General features: G+C 48.5%; 1 protein-coding gene across 2 annotated transcripts in view; it reads left to right on the top strand.

The window, feature by feature from the left end:
• The first annotated feature begins 831 nt into the window (after positions 1-831).
• LOC106598295 (transcription initiation factor TFIID subunit 2) overlaps positions 832-16,021 on the top strand; it is a 47,341-nt gene continuing 32,151 nt past the window's right edge. For both annotated transcript variants that reach the window (XM_082975961.1, XM_082975962.1), the window contains exons 1-12: positions 832-1,530; positions 1,669-1,723; positions 3,079-3,239; positions 3,593-3,711; positions 4,014-4,155; positions 4,651-4,882; positions 5,799-5,983; positions 6,379-6,492; positions 8,516-8,615; positions 10,618-10,703; positions 12,017-12,152; positions 15,430-15,584. In XM_082975961.1, coding sequence (XP_082832087.1) covers positions 1,466-1,530; positions 1,669-1,723; positions 3,079-3,239; positions 3,593-3,711; positions 4,014-4,155; positions 4,651-4,882; positions 5,799-5,983; positions 6,379-6,492; positions 8,516-8,615; positions 10,618-10,703; positions 12,017-12,152; positions 15,430-15,584 — 1,550 coding nt within the window. In that variant the 5' untranslated portion in view covers positions 832-1,465. The remainder of the gene's footprint in view (positions 1,531-1,668; positions 1,724-3,078; positions 3,240-3,592; positions 3,712-4,013; positions 4,156-4,650; positions 4,883-5,798; positions 5,984-6,378; positions 6,493-8,515; positions 8,616-10,617; positions 10,704-12,016; positions 12,153-15,429; positions 15,585-16,021) is intronic.

Here is a 16,021-nt window from a genome sequence, read left to right on the forward strand (position 1 = left end):
TACAGACAATGAACAGCATTCTTACATAGGTATGCCTCTTGTCCAGATGGGACAGGGCAGTGTGGTGGCGATTGCATCGTCTGTGGATCTATTAGGGCGGTAAGAAAATTGAAGTGGGTCTAGGGTGTCAGGTAAGGTAGAGGTGATATGATCCTTGAGGTTAAGCACAGGCCTGGATGTGACATCCAAAAGCTCATTTTTCCATCCATTCCCAAATCTATTTAATGTTAAAAAGTCAAAAATGGCTCTAAAAGTCCTAACCTAACCTTAACCATTTAAATGTCAAATTCAATGGAGTAGGGACATCCCGAGGAACCAAGATAGCACTGACCGAATCACAACCGGTTCCCGCTAGATATTTGTTTTATTTTTTGTATTTGTAAAATGGCTATATCGTTAATATTCATGAAAACAAAACATTTATGTTTGGTCTTAATTTAAGGTTAGGGTTATGTATAAGGTTATCAGTGTGGTTTAGGTTAATTTTAAGCCCAATGCAATGATAGAAACAAGAAAGTTAGAAACAAGTAACCTTGTGGTTAGAGCGTTGGACTAGTAACCGAAAGGTTTTTAGATCGAATCACTGAACTGACAAGGTCAAAATCTGTTGTTCTGCCCTGAACAAGGCAGTTAACCCACTGTTCCTAGGCCGTCATTGTAAATAAGAATTTGTTCTTAACTGACTTGCCTGGTTAAATAAAGGTAAAATAAAATTAATAAAAAAGTTAACTAGTGACGGCCGCTCAACAATCCCAACACTTCGAGCAGTAAAGTGTAATGGATTAACACTCCAGTCCGGTTGCTGGCGGTAATGCACCTTTTGGTTGTCAACCGCCATTTTAAAATCATTAAACATGAACAAGAACTTTGGGCGGTCGGACGGACGGACGGAGAGGATGTAGTTGAATGTTTTTATAGCTCAACATTGACAAAAATGCTCATTTGAAGCCGAATTGATTCTTGTATAGCTGAATGATAGGCTTTGGTGGCGTGCATATGTGGAAAAAACGTTTGAGACACTGACAGCATTGCATAGACAGCCAGCGGGGAAGAATGGCTGGAAGTGTTGTGTTAACGTTGGCTGTTAACTAGCTAGCGTTAGCACTAGCCAACCGACTAGCTAGCGTTAGCACTAGCCAACTGACTAGCTAGCGTTAGCACTAGCCAACTGACTAGCTAGCGTTAGCACTAGCCAACTGACTAGCTAGCGTTAGCACTAGCCAACTGACCAGCTAAACCGTCACATTCACTGCGCATGAACTCATTGCGTTGGGATTTATTAGGACTGGAAATATAGCTTGCTAGCCGTTTACATTATTACAGTTGTCTTACAATATTTAATGCGTGGAAACACTTGAGCATCACTGGTGCTTTTGTTGTGGATACAGGAAGAACTTTCCAATCCACACGACCATCGCGTCAAACCCGTAGTTCACGAACATGATCAAATTCATATGCCGTATCAATGCATGAAATCAAGATGAACAGGAAGAAGGACAAGGGATTTGAGAGCCCGCGGCCTTTTAAATTATAAGTATTTTCTATTACCTTTGGCTTAGCTGTGCACACACGTTTGTCCTTAAGTTATTACTTGGCACGTGATATAATACTGTAGCGACGTTATATCTCAATGTGTTAACCTGTTATATGTTATGTTTATTCCTACACGACTCACCAGGTTGTCTGCATCAACAACATCAACTTCCAAAGAAAGTCTGTGATTGTAAGTATATCGTAGTAAATAAATTCGTTAACTATAGTCCCCCAAGAACCCGCAATAAAATGCTGTTTCTCATCACAATCACTTAGACTATATTCCTGTTGTTGTATCTGTAGAACCTAGCTGTAGGCTATATCCCTGTTGTTGTATCTGTAGAACCTAGCTGTAGGCTATATCCCTGTTGTTGTATCTGTAGAACCTAGCTGTAGGCTATATCCCTGTTGTTGTATCTGTAGAACCTAGCTGTAGGCTATATCCCTGTTGTTGTATCTGTAGAACCTAGCTGTAGGCTATATCCCTGTTGTTGTATCTGTAGAACCTAGCTGTAGGCTATATCCCTGTTGTATCTGTAGAACCTAGCTGTAGGCTATATCCCTGTTGTTGTATCTGTAGAACCTAGCTGTAGACTATATCCCTGTTGTTGTATCTGTAGAACCTAGCTGTAGGCTATATCCCTGTTGTATCTGTAGAACCTAGCTGTAGGATATATCCCTGTTGTATCTGTAGAACCTAGCTGTAAGCTATATCCCTGTTGTTGTATCTGTAGAACCTAGCTGTAGGCTATATCCCTGTTGTTGTATCTGTAGAACCTAGCTGTAGGCTATATCCCTGTTGTTTTATCTGTAGAACCTAGCTGTAGGCTATATCCCTGTTGTTTTATCTGTAGAACCTAGCTGTAGGCTATATCCCTGTTGTTGTATCTGTAGAACCTAGCTGTAGGCTATATCCCTGTTGTTGTATCTGTAGAACCTAGCTGTAAGCTATATCCCTGTTGTTGTATCTGTAGAACCTAGCTGTAGACTATATCCCTGTTGTTGTATCTGTAGAACCTAGCTGTAGACTATATCCCTGTTGTATCTGTAGAACCTAGCTGTAGGCTATATCCCTGTTGTATCTGTAGAACCTAGCTGTAGGATATATCCCTGTTGTTGTATCTGTAGGACCTAGCTGTAGGCTATATCCCTGTTGTATCTGTAGAACCTAGCTGTAGGCTATATCCCTGTTGTATCTGTAGAACCTAGCTGTAGGCTATATCCCTGTTGTATCTGTAGAAACTAGCTGTAGCCTATATCCCTGTTGTATCTGTAGAACCTAGCTGTAGGATATATCCCTGTTGTTGTATCTGTAGAACCTAGCTGTAGGATATATCCCTGTTGTTGTATCTGTAGAACCTAGCTGTAGGCTATATCCCTGTTGTTGTATCTGTAGAACCTAGCCACGTGACTAAGAACCAAACATATTTCTACTGAGAGACATTGAAAACAACAGTAGAAGTATATGTAGTCTTAGTCATTTGGCCGTGTAGAACCAGTCTAGTTTCTCATCCATGTCAACTGACACACCCCTCTATTTGACAGGGCTTTGTGGAGCTGACCATCTTCCCAACTGTGGTCAACCTGAACCGGATCAAACTCAACAGCAAGCAGTGCAGGATCTACAGGGTTAGAGTCAACGACCTAGAAGCACCATTCATTTACAATGACCCTACTCTAGAGGTCTGCCACCACGAGTCCAAGCAGTAAGTATTGTCCTCATACACACATGGTCTAGTATTCATAACTCTCCATGAAGGAAACAGAAAACATCTTACATCTTATCCTCCAATATTCTCCTTTCTTCTTTCTGATGTTTTCACAAGAAACAATGACTGGGATATGTGGATGTTTTATCTACCTTAGTGGAAGGCACACTAAGTTGCTCTGGATAAGACTTCCTGCTAAATTACATAAATGTATGTAAAGTGGAGGGGAAGAGGACAGGAGGAATCATGGAGGAGATTTGAGATTCACCCCTGTAATTCCACAGCTACTTTCATAACAGTGACTTGCAGTAAGTCCTCACCTCTTCCTCTCTCTGCTCTGTCCCTTGCAGGAGGAACCTGAACTATTTCTCCAGTGCCTACACAGCAGCAGTCAGTGCTGTGGACCCTGATGCAGGACACGGCGAGCTGGTCATCAAAGTCCCCTCGGAGCTGTGGAAGCAAGGAGACGGTAATACAGTGAAATGTTGTCTCTGAATTGGGTTCATCTATATTATGACCTTTGGTGAATGACTGACCTCCGTTGCATCTGACTTGAGTCTTGGGTCTGTGGTTTGAATATAAAGGTTCAAGGCGTATTCTGAAAGCCATTATTGGTCCTAGATCTGTTTATATAGCACCAACACACCTGGAACAAGGCTAATGTCCTGCAATGCTCTTAGCTTAATGCATAGCATCAGAAGCTTTAAAGTATTGTTTATGTACAATTGAACTTAGTGCCCTCTAAATAATTGACTGTTTCTGTGTCTTCAGAGATGAATGTGCTGAAGGTGTACATAGAGTTCTCTCTGGACCAGCCTAAAGGAGGCCTTCACTTTGTGGTGCCTGACGTAGAGGGGAGCATGGCTGAGAGAGGAGCACACGTCTTCTCCTTCGGATACCAGAACTCCACAAGGTGGGGAGGGAGACATTGATTGATGTCATATTGAGACTTTTATTCTCTGTGCTGTCTAGGCTGTCATTCTCTCTCTCTTTTTCCTCACTCTTCTCTTTCTCTGTCATTCTCTCTCTCCATGTTCTCTGTCTCTCTCTGTCGTTCTCTCTCTCCTTTCTCTCTGTCATTCTCTCTACTCTCTCTCGCTTTCATTCCCTCTCATTCTCCTCCATGTTATTCTATCAGATATGTTGTGACAAGCCTCATCCTTCCTTTCATTCCCTCTCATTCTCCTCCATATTATACTATCAGATATGTTGTGACAAGCCTCATCCTTCCTTTCATTCCCTCTCATTCTCCTCCATATTATACTATCAGATATGTTGTGACAAGCCTCATCCAACCTTTCATTCCCTCTCATTCTCCTCCATGTAATACTATCAGATATGTCACAAGCCTCATCCTTCCTTGCTCCTTGACTACCTACACTCTTGTCCACCGGTCTTCCTCTCCCAGGTTCTGGTTCCCCTGTGTGGACTCGTACTCTGAGCTGTGCACCTGGAAGCTGGAGTTCACAGTGGATGCCTCTATGGTGGCTGTGTCCTGTGGGGACTTGGTAGAGACTGTCTACACCCATGACATGAGGAAGAAGACCTTCCACTACGTCCTCCCCATCCCCACCGCCGCCTCCAACATCTCACTGTCTGTCGGGCCCTTTGAGATCCTGGTTGACCCCTACATGCATGAGGTACTGTGTGTGTGGAAAAGCATTGCATAGAAACCCAGCATTACCCATCACAATATATTTAGTAGAAGCCAGTAGGGTGTTCTGAAAGGAGAATGGATTTAGTAGACGCCCATAGAGAATAGAGGCGGGCAACCATATAGGGTAAAATATGTTGACATATATACACTGAGTGTACAAAACATTAGGAACACCTTCGACGGGGCATGGGACTCTACAAGGTGTTGAAAGTGTTCCACAGGGATGCTGGCCCATGTTGACACCAATGCTTCCCACAGTTGTGTCAAGTTGGCTGGATGTCCTTTGGGTGGTGGATCATTCTTGATCCACACGGGAAACTGTTGTGTGTGAAAAACCCAGCAGTGTTGCAGTTCTTGACACAAACTGGTGCGCCTGGCACCTACTACCATACCCCGTTCAAAGGCACTTAAATATTTTGTCTTGCCCTTTCACCCACTGAATGACACACATGTCTCAATTGTCTCAAGGCTTAAAAATCCTTCTTTAACCTGTCTCCTCCCCTTCGTCTACACTGATTGAAGTGGATTTAACAAAGTGACATCAATAAGGGATCATAGCTTTCACCTGGATTCACCTGGTCAGCATGTCATAGAAAGAGCCGGTGTTCCTAATGTTTTGTCCTCTGTGTGTATATTTAAGCAGATTTCCTTTCCACCTACGACCACTAGGTGGAGATTGAGTCATTATACTCTGTAAGTTGAAGCCGCTTCAGGGATGTGTGAATCAGTCTAGGAACCCGGCGTGCTATGCTGACATATTGTCCAAGATGGCTCTCTTCTAATATACATTTTGATAGAATAGAATACAACAGATACAGAATAAGTGTATTGCCCCCCAGAGGGAACTTCTGGAATGTTGCTGCGTTGACACCTTTTAAAGATATTTTCCCTTTTCCCAGGTGACCCACTTCTGTTTGCCCCAGCTCCTGCCCCTGTTGAAACACTCCATGTCCTACCTGCATGAGATCTTTGAGTTCTACGAGGAGATCCTGACCTGTCGATATCCTTACTCCTGCTTCAAGACTGTGTTTGTGGACGAGGCCTACGTCCAGGTGTCTTCCTACGCGTCGATGAGCATCTTCAGGTGGCTACAGTCTCTTGTCTCGTCCTAATTCCGTTCTTTATGTGGCTTTACTCTCCGTCAACAACACATTTTACATTTGAACAATGTTTCACGACGTTTGGATATCACATTGTATTGTGGAAACTTCTCGCTGTTTTAAAGTTTTACATTTTCCACGAGTTGTCACTGAAAATAGGTCGATTGGTAGGTCCAATTAAATTCTGATTTATTATGTCAATATTTACTCGGTTAAGACCTGCACCTCAGGTGCTTTTGCAGTTTCCCTCGGTGACAAAGAACAGCTCTCCTCATCCATTCATTTCTCACTTTCACTTTTCATAATGCTGACTTGTTTTGTCTCTATCTCTTGCCCATCTCTCTCTCGCTCTTCCCTCTCTCTTCCTCTCTCCTCTCAGTACTAATCTGCTCCACAGTGCCATGATCATAGACCAGACCCCCCTGACCAGACAGTGTTTAGCTCAGGCCCTGGCCCAGCAGTTCTTTGGCTGCTTCATCTCCAGGATGTCCTGGTGAGTAACGTACTGAGTACTACCAGACTGAGTACTACCAGACTGAGTACTACCAGACTGAGTACTACCAGACTGAGTATAGTGGAGTGGTGGAGCGGCCTACAGAAACCACACGCACACACACACACTCTCACACACACTCGTCAAACGTAAGAAGCACTCCTGGTTCAACCTAGGGGCTCGTCGGTTAACCTAGGAGCTCGTCGGTTAACCTAGGGGCTCGTCGGTAACCTAGGGGCTCGTCGGTAACCTAGGGGCTCGTCGGTTAACCTAGGAGCTCGTCGGTTAACCTAGGAGCTCGTCGGTGGCCTAGGGGCTCGTCGGTTAACCTAGGAGCTCGTCGGTAACCTAGGGGCTCGTCGGTTAACCTAGGAGCTCGTCGGTGGCCTAGGAGCTCGTCGGTGGCCTAGGAGCTCGTCGGTTAACCTAGGAGCTCGTCGGTAACCTAGGAGCTCGTCGGTAACCTAGGAGCTCGTCGGTTAACCTAGGGGCTCGTCGGTAACCTAGGGGCTCGTCGGTTAACCTAGGAGCTCGTCGGTTAACCTAGGGGCTCGTCGGTAACCTAGGGGCTCGTCGGTAACCTAGGAGCTCGTCGGTAACCTAGGGGCTCGTCGGTAACCTAGGAGCTCGTCGGTAACCTAGGGGCTCGTCGGTAACCTAGGAGCTCGTCGGTAACCTAGGGGCTCGTCGGTTAACCTAGGAGCTCGTCGGTAACCTAGGAGCTCGTCGGTAACCTAGGAGCTCGTCGGTAACCTAGGAGCTCGTCGGTGGCCTAGGAGCTCGTCGGTTAACCTAGGAGCTCGTCGGTAACCTAGGAGCTCGTCGGTAACCTAGGGGCTCGTCGGTTAACCTAGGAGCTCGTCGGTAACCTAGGAGCTCGTCGGTAACCTAGGAGCTCGTCGGTGGCCTAGGGGCTCGTCGGTAACCTAGGGGCTCGTCGGTTAACCTAGGGGCTCGTCGGTGGCCTAGGAGCTCGTCGGTGGCCTAGGGGCTCGTCGGTAACCTAGGGGCTCGTCGGTTAACCTAGGAGCTCGTCGGTAACCTAGGAGCTCGTCGGTAACCTAGGAGCTCGTCGGTAACCTAGGAGCTCGTCGGTAACCTAGGAGCTCGTCGGTAACCTAGGAGCTCGTCGGTAACCTAGGAGCTCGTCGGTGGCCTAGGGGCTCGTCGGTAACCTAGGAGCTCGTCGGTAACCTAGGAGCTCGTCGGTGTTATTTGGATTTGTTGTTTCCTAAGAACAGTGTGGTAACTGTGGGTTCCTATCCAGATTTCTAGAAGTCTAGTACAGAGAGATTATTGAAATGATATTTCATCATCGTATTCAGTACCAGGCATAAATTGAACAAAGCTTTGGCATAGCTGAGAGTGTCTCAGTATGATGAATCTGTGTATGTGTTTGGCAATGTGTCTACAGCCGAGGGGGGTGTGTGTGTGTCTTGGCAAAAGTGCGGCTGCTGTCAGTTGGGGAGGCTGAGGTTTCACGACGCCTTCAAAGGATCACTGCAAACAATGGACCCCCTGTCTTATTAAGTGTTTAAAACTAAGTCAGATGTGGAAGCTCCACTTAGTCTTATTGAAGTGGCTTGTATCAAAAACCACAGTTGTGTAAGACCACAGAGAAATCAAACAGGCCTGGTTTCATTTATTTTCAAGACTGTAATTGAAGTCAGCTTGTTTTCTGAAACTGAGCTCGTATCCAGCTTGTAAAGAGAGGTTTAGCACTTTCTGTGTCGTTCACATGATTTCATCTCACTTCATGAAGCTACTGGCCAGTATTCATTAAATTAGTGAGTTAAAAACCACCATGGTTGAATAAAGTACATTGTTTCTCTCTTTTTTATATATATATATATATATATATATGGTAAGGTAAGTTTAAACGTCTGCCAAACTGGTTAAAATGACATCATTCCATTGTTGTTCTGCCAGCATGCCTGTTGTTCTGCTTTTCTTCCACTTCCAAGCCTGTCGTCTGGCCTGTCGCCCGGCCGGTCGCCTTACCTGTCTGGTCTGTGTTCTGTAGGGCTGATGAGTGGGTGCTGAAGGGGATCTCTGGCTACATCTATGGTCTGTACCTGAAGAAGACCTTTGGAGTGAACCAGTACCGCCACTGGATCAAAGAGGTAGGGAGTGAACCAGTACCGCCACTGGATCAGAGAGGTAGGGAGTGAACCAGTACCGCCACTGGATCAGAGAGGTAGGGAGTGAACCAGTACCTCCACTGGATCAAAGAGGTAGGGAGTGAACCAGTACCTCCACTGGATCAGAGAGGTAGGGAGTGAACCAGTACCGCCACTGGATCAAAGAGGTAGGGAGTGAACCAGTACCGCCACTGGATCAGAGAGGTAGGGGGTGAACCAGTACCTCCACTGGATCAGAGAGGTAGGGAGTGAACCAGTACCTCCACTGGATCAGAGAGGTAGGGAGTGAACCAGTACCGCCACTGGATCAGAGAGGTAGGGGGTGAACCAGTACCTCCACTGGATCAAAGAGGTAGGGAGTGAACCAGTACCTCCACTGGATCAGAGAGGTAGGGAGTGAACCAGTACCTCCACTGGATCAGAGAGGTAGGGGGTGAACCAGTACCTCCACTGGATCAGAGAGGTAGGGGGTGAACCAGTACCTCCACTGGATCAAAGAGGTAGGGAGTGAACCAGTACCTCCACTGGATCAGAGAGGTAGGGAGTGAACCAGTACCGCCACTGGATCAGAGAGGTAGGGGGTGAACCAGTACCTCCACTGGATCAGAGAGGTAGGGAGTGAACCAGTACCTCCACTGGATCAAAGAGGTAGGGAGTGAACCAGTACCTCCACTGGATCAGAGAGGTAGGGAGTGAACCAGTACCTCCACTGGATCAGAGAGGTAGGGAGTGAACCAGTACCTCCACTGGATCAGAGAGGTAGGGAGTGAACCAGTACCTCCACTGGATCAAAGAGGTAGGGAGTGAACCAGTACCTCCACTGGATCAGAGAGGTAGGGAGTGAACCAGTACCTCCACTGGATCAGAGAGGTAGGGAGTGAACCAGTACCTCCACTGGATCAGAGAGGTAGGGAGTGAACCAGTACCTCCACTGGATCAGAGAGGTAGGGGGTGAACCAGTACCTCCACTGGATCAGAGAGGTAGGGAGTGAACCAGTACCTCCACTGGATCAGAGAGGTAGGGAGTGAACCAGTACCTCCACTGGATCAAAGACGCTGTATCTCAGTGCAAGAGGAGTCACTGCAGTCCCTGGTTCGAATCCAGGCTGCATCACATCCGGCCGTGATTGGGAGTTCCATAGGGCGGCGCACAATTGGCCCAGCGTCGTCGGGGTTTGGCCAGGGTAGGCCGTCATTGTAAATAAGAATTTGTTCTTAACTGACTTGCCTAGTTAAATAAAAAATACAAATATAGGGAATTGGTTATGCTGGTCCCACTCTGCCAAATAATCACATGTCTATATTGGTTATGCTGGTCCCACTTTGCCAAATAATCACATGTCTATATTGGTTATGCTGGTCCCACTCTGCCAAATAAACACATGTCTATATTGGTTATGCTGGTCCCACTCTGCCAAATAATCACATGTCTATATTGGTTATGCTGGTCCCACTCTGCCAAATAATCACATGTCTATATTGGTTATGCTGGTCCCACTCTGCCAAATAATCACATGTCTATATTGGTTATGCTGGTCCCACTCTGCCAAATAATCACATGTCTATATTGGTTATGCTGGTCCCACTCTGCCAAATAATCACATGTCTATATTGGTTATGCTGGTCCCACTCTGCCAAATAAACACATGTCTATATTGGTTATGCTGGTCCCACTCTGCCAAATAAACACATGTCTATATTGGTTATGCTGGTCCCACTCTGCCAAATAAACACATGTCTATATTGGTTATGCTGGTCCCACTCTGCCAAATAAACACATGTCTATATTGGTTATGCTGGTCCCACTCTGCCAAATAAACACATGTCTATATTGGTTATGCTGGTCCCACTCTGCCAAATAAACACATGTCTATATTGGTTATGCTGGTCCCACTCTGCCAAATAAACACATGACTATATTGGTAATGCTGGTCCCACTCTGCCAAATAAACACATGACTATATGAAGTGTGGTTTTCTCTCAGGAACTGGACAAGATGGTGGAGTATGAGCTGAAGATGGGAGGAGTTCTCTTACACCCGACCTTCGGTGGAGGCAAAGACAAGGACAAGTGAGAGCAGCTTCCTGTTGGTTCAAAGGTCATTTAACATGGATGATGTATTGCACGAGAACCACCTACTTTCAGTGTCAACACACTTTGATATATGGCTCCAATGAGGGTGATGAATGTGTTTTCTGTTATAAACTGGGTGGTTCGACCCCTGAATGCTGATTGGCTGACAGCCGTGGTATATCAGACCGTATACCACTGGTATGACAAAACATGTATTTTTACTGCTCTAATTACATTGGTAACCAGTTTATAATAGCAGTGAGGCACCTCGGGGGTTTATGATATATGGCCAATATACCACGGCTACGTCGTGGTCAAGAACAGCCCTTAGCCGTGGTTTATTGGCCGTATACCACACCCCCTCGTGCCTTATTGCTTAAACAACCTCTTACTTTTAGTGTCAACACACTTTGATTTGTGGCTCCAATGAGGATGATGAATGTGTTTTCTGTTCTACCAGTCTAAAACCACCTAGTAGCAAGTAAATGACAGGTTAGACATTCCTGTTGCTACTGCTGTTGAGGGTGTTGGTCTACAAGCCTATATGTCTCACAGAGAAGTGGTGTTCTAGTTTTAATTAAAAACCTATATGTCCATGTGAAGATTTCCACCTCCCAACACTGCTGCAGAGTAAAAAAACAAGTGAAGAGTGGGGTTTATTCATTCCAGCCCAATAAACCGCTGGCACCATCTCAAGTGTTTGTCATGAATCAGACCTCTCTCTCTCCTCTCCTGAAGTGGGCTTGGAGAGCTATCTACACGTTATGCCAACACTTACGCCTGTCTGTGTACTGCCTGTCAATGACTTGGCTAGTAACTCCACGTTGTAGTTTATCTTAAAGTTGCTACAGTTTACAAGTTGAGGAGAAGGAGGGAAGATAGTGAGTTGTTGAGAAGTAGTTTTCTTTTCTGATTTTAATCTTCCTCCCTCTCTCTTCCTCTTTCTCCCCCCTCTCATCTCTCTCCTCATCCTTCACATCTCTCTCCTCTCTTCTCCCTCCTCTCCCCCTCTCTCTTCTCTCTCTCTTTCTCCCTCTCTCTCTTCTCTCTCTTCTCCCTCCTCTCCCCCTCTCTCTTCTCTCTCTCTTTCTCCCCTCTCTTCTCTCTCTCTTTCTCCCCTCTCTTCTCTCTCTCTTTCTCCCTCCTCTCCCCCTCTCTCTTCTCTCTCTCTTTCTCCCTCCTCTCCCCCTCTCTCTTCTCTCTCTCTTTCTCCTCATCCCTCCCTCTCCCCCTCCCTCTCATCTCTCTCTCCTCATCCCTCCCTCTCTCCCTCCCTCCCTTCCTCTCATCTCTGTCTCTCCCTCTCTTAGCCCTACCCCTCACCTCCACTTCTCCATCAAGCACCCTCACACCCTGTCCTGGAAGTACTACAAGATGTTCCAGTGTAAAGCCCACCTGGTAATGAGGCTCATTGAGAACAGGATCAGCATGGAGTTCATGCTGCAGGTCAGCAACTTCTAATCCATCAATAATCCATCCATCATCTAGTATGCACGCTGGTTCTGGTAAACATCTGGCTACACGTCAAGTCTAGTTGTTTAAACACTGATACCTACAGGCACTCAACACTACAGTTTATTAATACACTACATAGCACTACATCAGGTCCCAGCGCTACATCAGGTCCCTCTCAGCGCTACATCAGGTCCCAGCACTACATCAGGTCCCTCTCAGCGCTACATCAGGTCCCAGCACTACATCAGGTCCCTCTCAGCGCTACATCAGGTCCCAGCGCTACATCAGGTCCCTCTCAGCACTACATCAGGTCCCAGCACTACATCAGGTCCCTCTCAGCGCTACATCAGGTCCCCCCAGCACTACATCAGGTCCCTCCCAGCGCTACATCAGGTCCCTCTCAGCGCTACATCAGGTCCCAGCACTACATCAGGTCCCAGCACTACATCAGGTCCCAGCACTACATCAGGTCCCAGCGCTACATCAGGTCCCTCTCAGCGCTACATCAGGTCCCTCCCAGCGCTACATCAGGCCCCTCCCAGCGCTACATCAGGTCCCTCCCAGCACTACATCAGGTCCCTCTCAGCGCTACATCAGGTCCCTCCCAGCACTACATCAGGTCCCTCTCAGCGCTACATCAGGTCCCTCTCAGCACTACATCAGGTCCCTCTCAGCACTACATCAGGTCCCTCCCAGCACTACATCAGGTCCCTCTCAGCACTACATCAGGTCCCTCCCAGCACTACATCAGGTCCCTCTCAGCACTACATCAGGTCCCTCCCAGCACTACATCAGGTCCCTCTCAGCACTACATCAGGTCCCTCTCAGCACTACATCAGGTCCCTCTCAGCACTACATCAGGTCCCTCTCAGCACTACATCAGGTCCCAGCACTACATCAGGCCCCTCTCAGCGCTACATCAGGTCCCAGCGCTACATCAGGTCCCTCCCAGCGCTACATCAGGTCCCTCTCAGCACTACATCAGGTCCCTCCCAGCACTACATCAGGTCCCTCTCAGCACTACATCAGGTCCCTCCCAGCACTACATCAGGTCCCTCTCAGCGCTACATCAGGTCCCTCTCAGCACTACATCAGGTCCCTCCCAGCACTACATCAGGTCCCTCTCAGCACTACATCAGGTCCCTCCCAGCACTACATCAGGTCCCTCCCAGCACTACATCAGGTCCCTCTCAGCACTACATCAGGTCCCAGCGCTACATCAGGTCCCTCCCAGCACTACATCAGGTCCCTCCCAGCACTACATCAGGTCCCTCCCAGCACTACATCAGGTCCCTCTCAGCACTACATCAGGTCCCAGCACTACATCAGGTCCCTCCCAGCACTACATCAGGTCCCTCCCAGCACTACATCAGGTCCCTCCCAGCACTACATCAGGTCCCTCCCAGCACTACATCAGGTCCCTCCAGCACTACATCAGGTCCCTCTCAGCACTACATCAGGTCCCTCTCAGCGCTACATCAGGTCCCTCCCAGCAGCTACATCAGGTCCCTCCCAGCACTACATCAGGCCCCTCTCAGCACTACATCAGGTCCCTCCCAGCGCTACATCAGGTCCCTCCCAGCACTACATCAGGTCCCAGCACTACATCAGGCCCCTCCCAGCACTACATCAGGTCCCTCCCAGCGCTACATCAGGTCCCTCCCAGCACTACATCAGGTCCCTCCCAGCACTACATCAGGCCCCTCCCAGCGCTACATCAGGTCCCTCCCAGCACTCTACATCAGGTCCCTCCCAGCACTACATCAGGTCCCTCCCAGTGCTACATCAGGTCCCTCTCAGCACTACATCAGGTCCCTCCCAGCACTACATCAGGTCCCTCTCAGCACTACATCAGGTCCCTCTCAGCACTACATCAGGTCCCTCCCAGCGCTACATCAGGTCCCTCCCAGCGCTACATCAGGTCCCTCCCAGCACTACATCAGGTCCCTCTCAGCACTACATCAGGTCCCTCCCAGCGCTACATCAGGTCCCTCCCAGCGCTACATCAGGTCCCTCCCAGCGCTACATCAGGTCCCTCCCAGCACTACATCAGGTCCCAGCACTACATCAGGTCCCTCCCAGCGCTACATCAGGTCCCTCCCAGCACTACATCAGGTCCCTCCCAGCACTACATCAGGTCCCTCCCAGCACTACATCAGGTCCCTCCCAGCACTACATCAGGTCCCTCCCAGCACTACATCAGGTCCCTCCCAGCACTACATCAGGTCCCTCCCAGCACTACATCAGGTCCCTCTCAGCACTACATCAGGTCCCTCCCAGCACTACATCAGGTCCCTCCCAGCACTACATCAGGTCCCTCCCAGCACTACATCAGGTCCCTCCCAGCGCTACATCAGGTCCCTCCCAGCACTACATCAGGTCCCTCCCAGCACTACATCAGGTCCCTCCCAGCACTACATCAGGTCCCTCCCAGCACTACATCAGGTCCCTCCCAGCACTACATCAGGTCCCTCCCAGCACTACATCAGGCCCCTCCCAGCACTACATCAGGTCCCTCCCAGCACTACATCAGGTCCCTCTCAGCGCTACATCAGGCCCCTCCCAGCACTACATCAGGTCCCTCTCAGCACTACATCAGGTCCCTCCCAGCACTACATCAGGTCCCTCCCAGCGCTACATCAGGTCCCTCCCAGCACTACATCAGGTCCCAGCACTACATCAGGTCCCTCCCAGCGCTACATCAGGCCCCTCCCAGCACTACATCAGGTCCCAGCACTACATCAGGTCCCTCTCAGCGCTACATCAGGTCCCTCCCAGCACTACATCAGGTCCCAGCACTACATCAGGTCCCTCCCAGCACTACATCAGGTCCCTCCCAGCACTACATCAGGCCCCTCCCACTACATCAGGTCCCTCCCAGCACTACATCAGGTCCCTCCCAGCGCTACATCAGGTCCCTCCCAGCACTACATCAGGTCCCTCTCAGCACTACATCAGGTCCCTCCCAGCACTACATCAGGTCCCTCTCAGCACTACATCAGGTCCCTCTCAGCACTACATCAGGTCCCTCCCAGCACTACATCAGGTCCCTCCTCAGCACTACATCAGGTCCCTCTCAGCACTACATCAGGCCCCTCGCAGCACTACATCAGGCCCCTCCCAGCACTACATCAGGTCCCTCCCAGCACTACATTGACTCTTCCCCTGTTCAGCTCCTGAGTCTGACCAGTACTGCGTCCTCGCAGAAGTACCAGATGCATGTGGAGTCAGATACATGAACTAGATTATTCTGTTTCCTATCTGCTAGGTGTTCAACAAGTTACTAAGCCTGGCCAGTACAGCGTCCTCACAGAAGTACCAGTCACATATGTGGAGTCAGATGCTGGTATCCACCCACAGCTTCCTCAAGTCCATCTCCAACGTGTCGGGGAAGGACATAGGACCCCTCATCAAGCAGTGGGTGTATCCTTTAACCTGTCAATCAGAACACTGGAGGGAGAGGTTGTAGCGTGACTATAACACTGTAATAGCAGATTAATAGTTAGGACATAGGACCCCTCATCAAGCAGTGGGTGTATCCTTTAACCTGTCAATCAGAACACTGGAGGGAGAGGTTGTAGCGTGACTATAACACTGTAATAGCAGATTAATAGTTAGGACATAGGACCCCTCATCAAGCAGTGGGTGTATCCTTTAACCTGTCAATCAGAACACTGGAGGGAGAGGTTGTAACGTGACTATAACACTGTAATAGCAGATTAATAGTTAGGACATAGGACCCCTCATCAAGCAGTGGGTGTGTCCTTTCATCTCACTCAGCCTGCTTAGCAGAACACTAAGAGCTGACTGACCTGGTTTGAGCGCTAACGACCGACTGGCCTGGTTAGAGCGCTAACGAC

The sequence above is a fragment of the Salmo salar genome, chromosome 05 (genome assembly GCF_965601325.2).
Source record: "Salmo salar chromosome 05, fSalSal1, whole genome shotgun sequence".
Taxonomy (NCBI): Eukaryota; Metazoa; Chordata; class Actinopteri; order Salmoniformes; family Salmonidae; genus Salmo; species Salmo salar.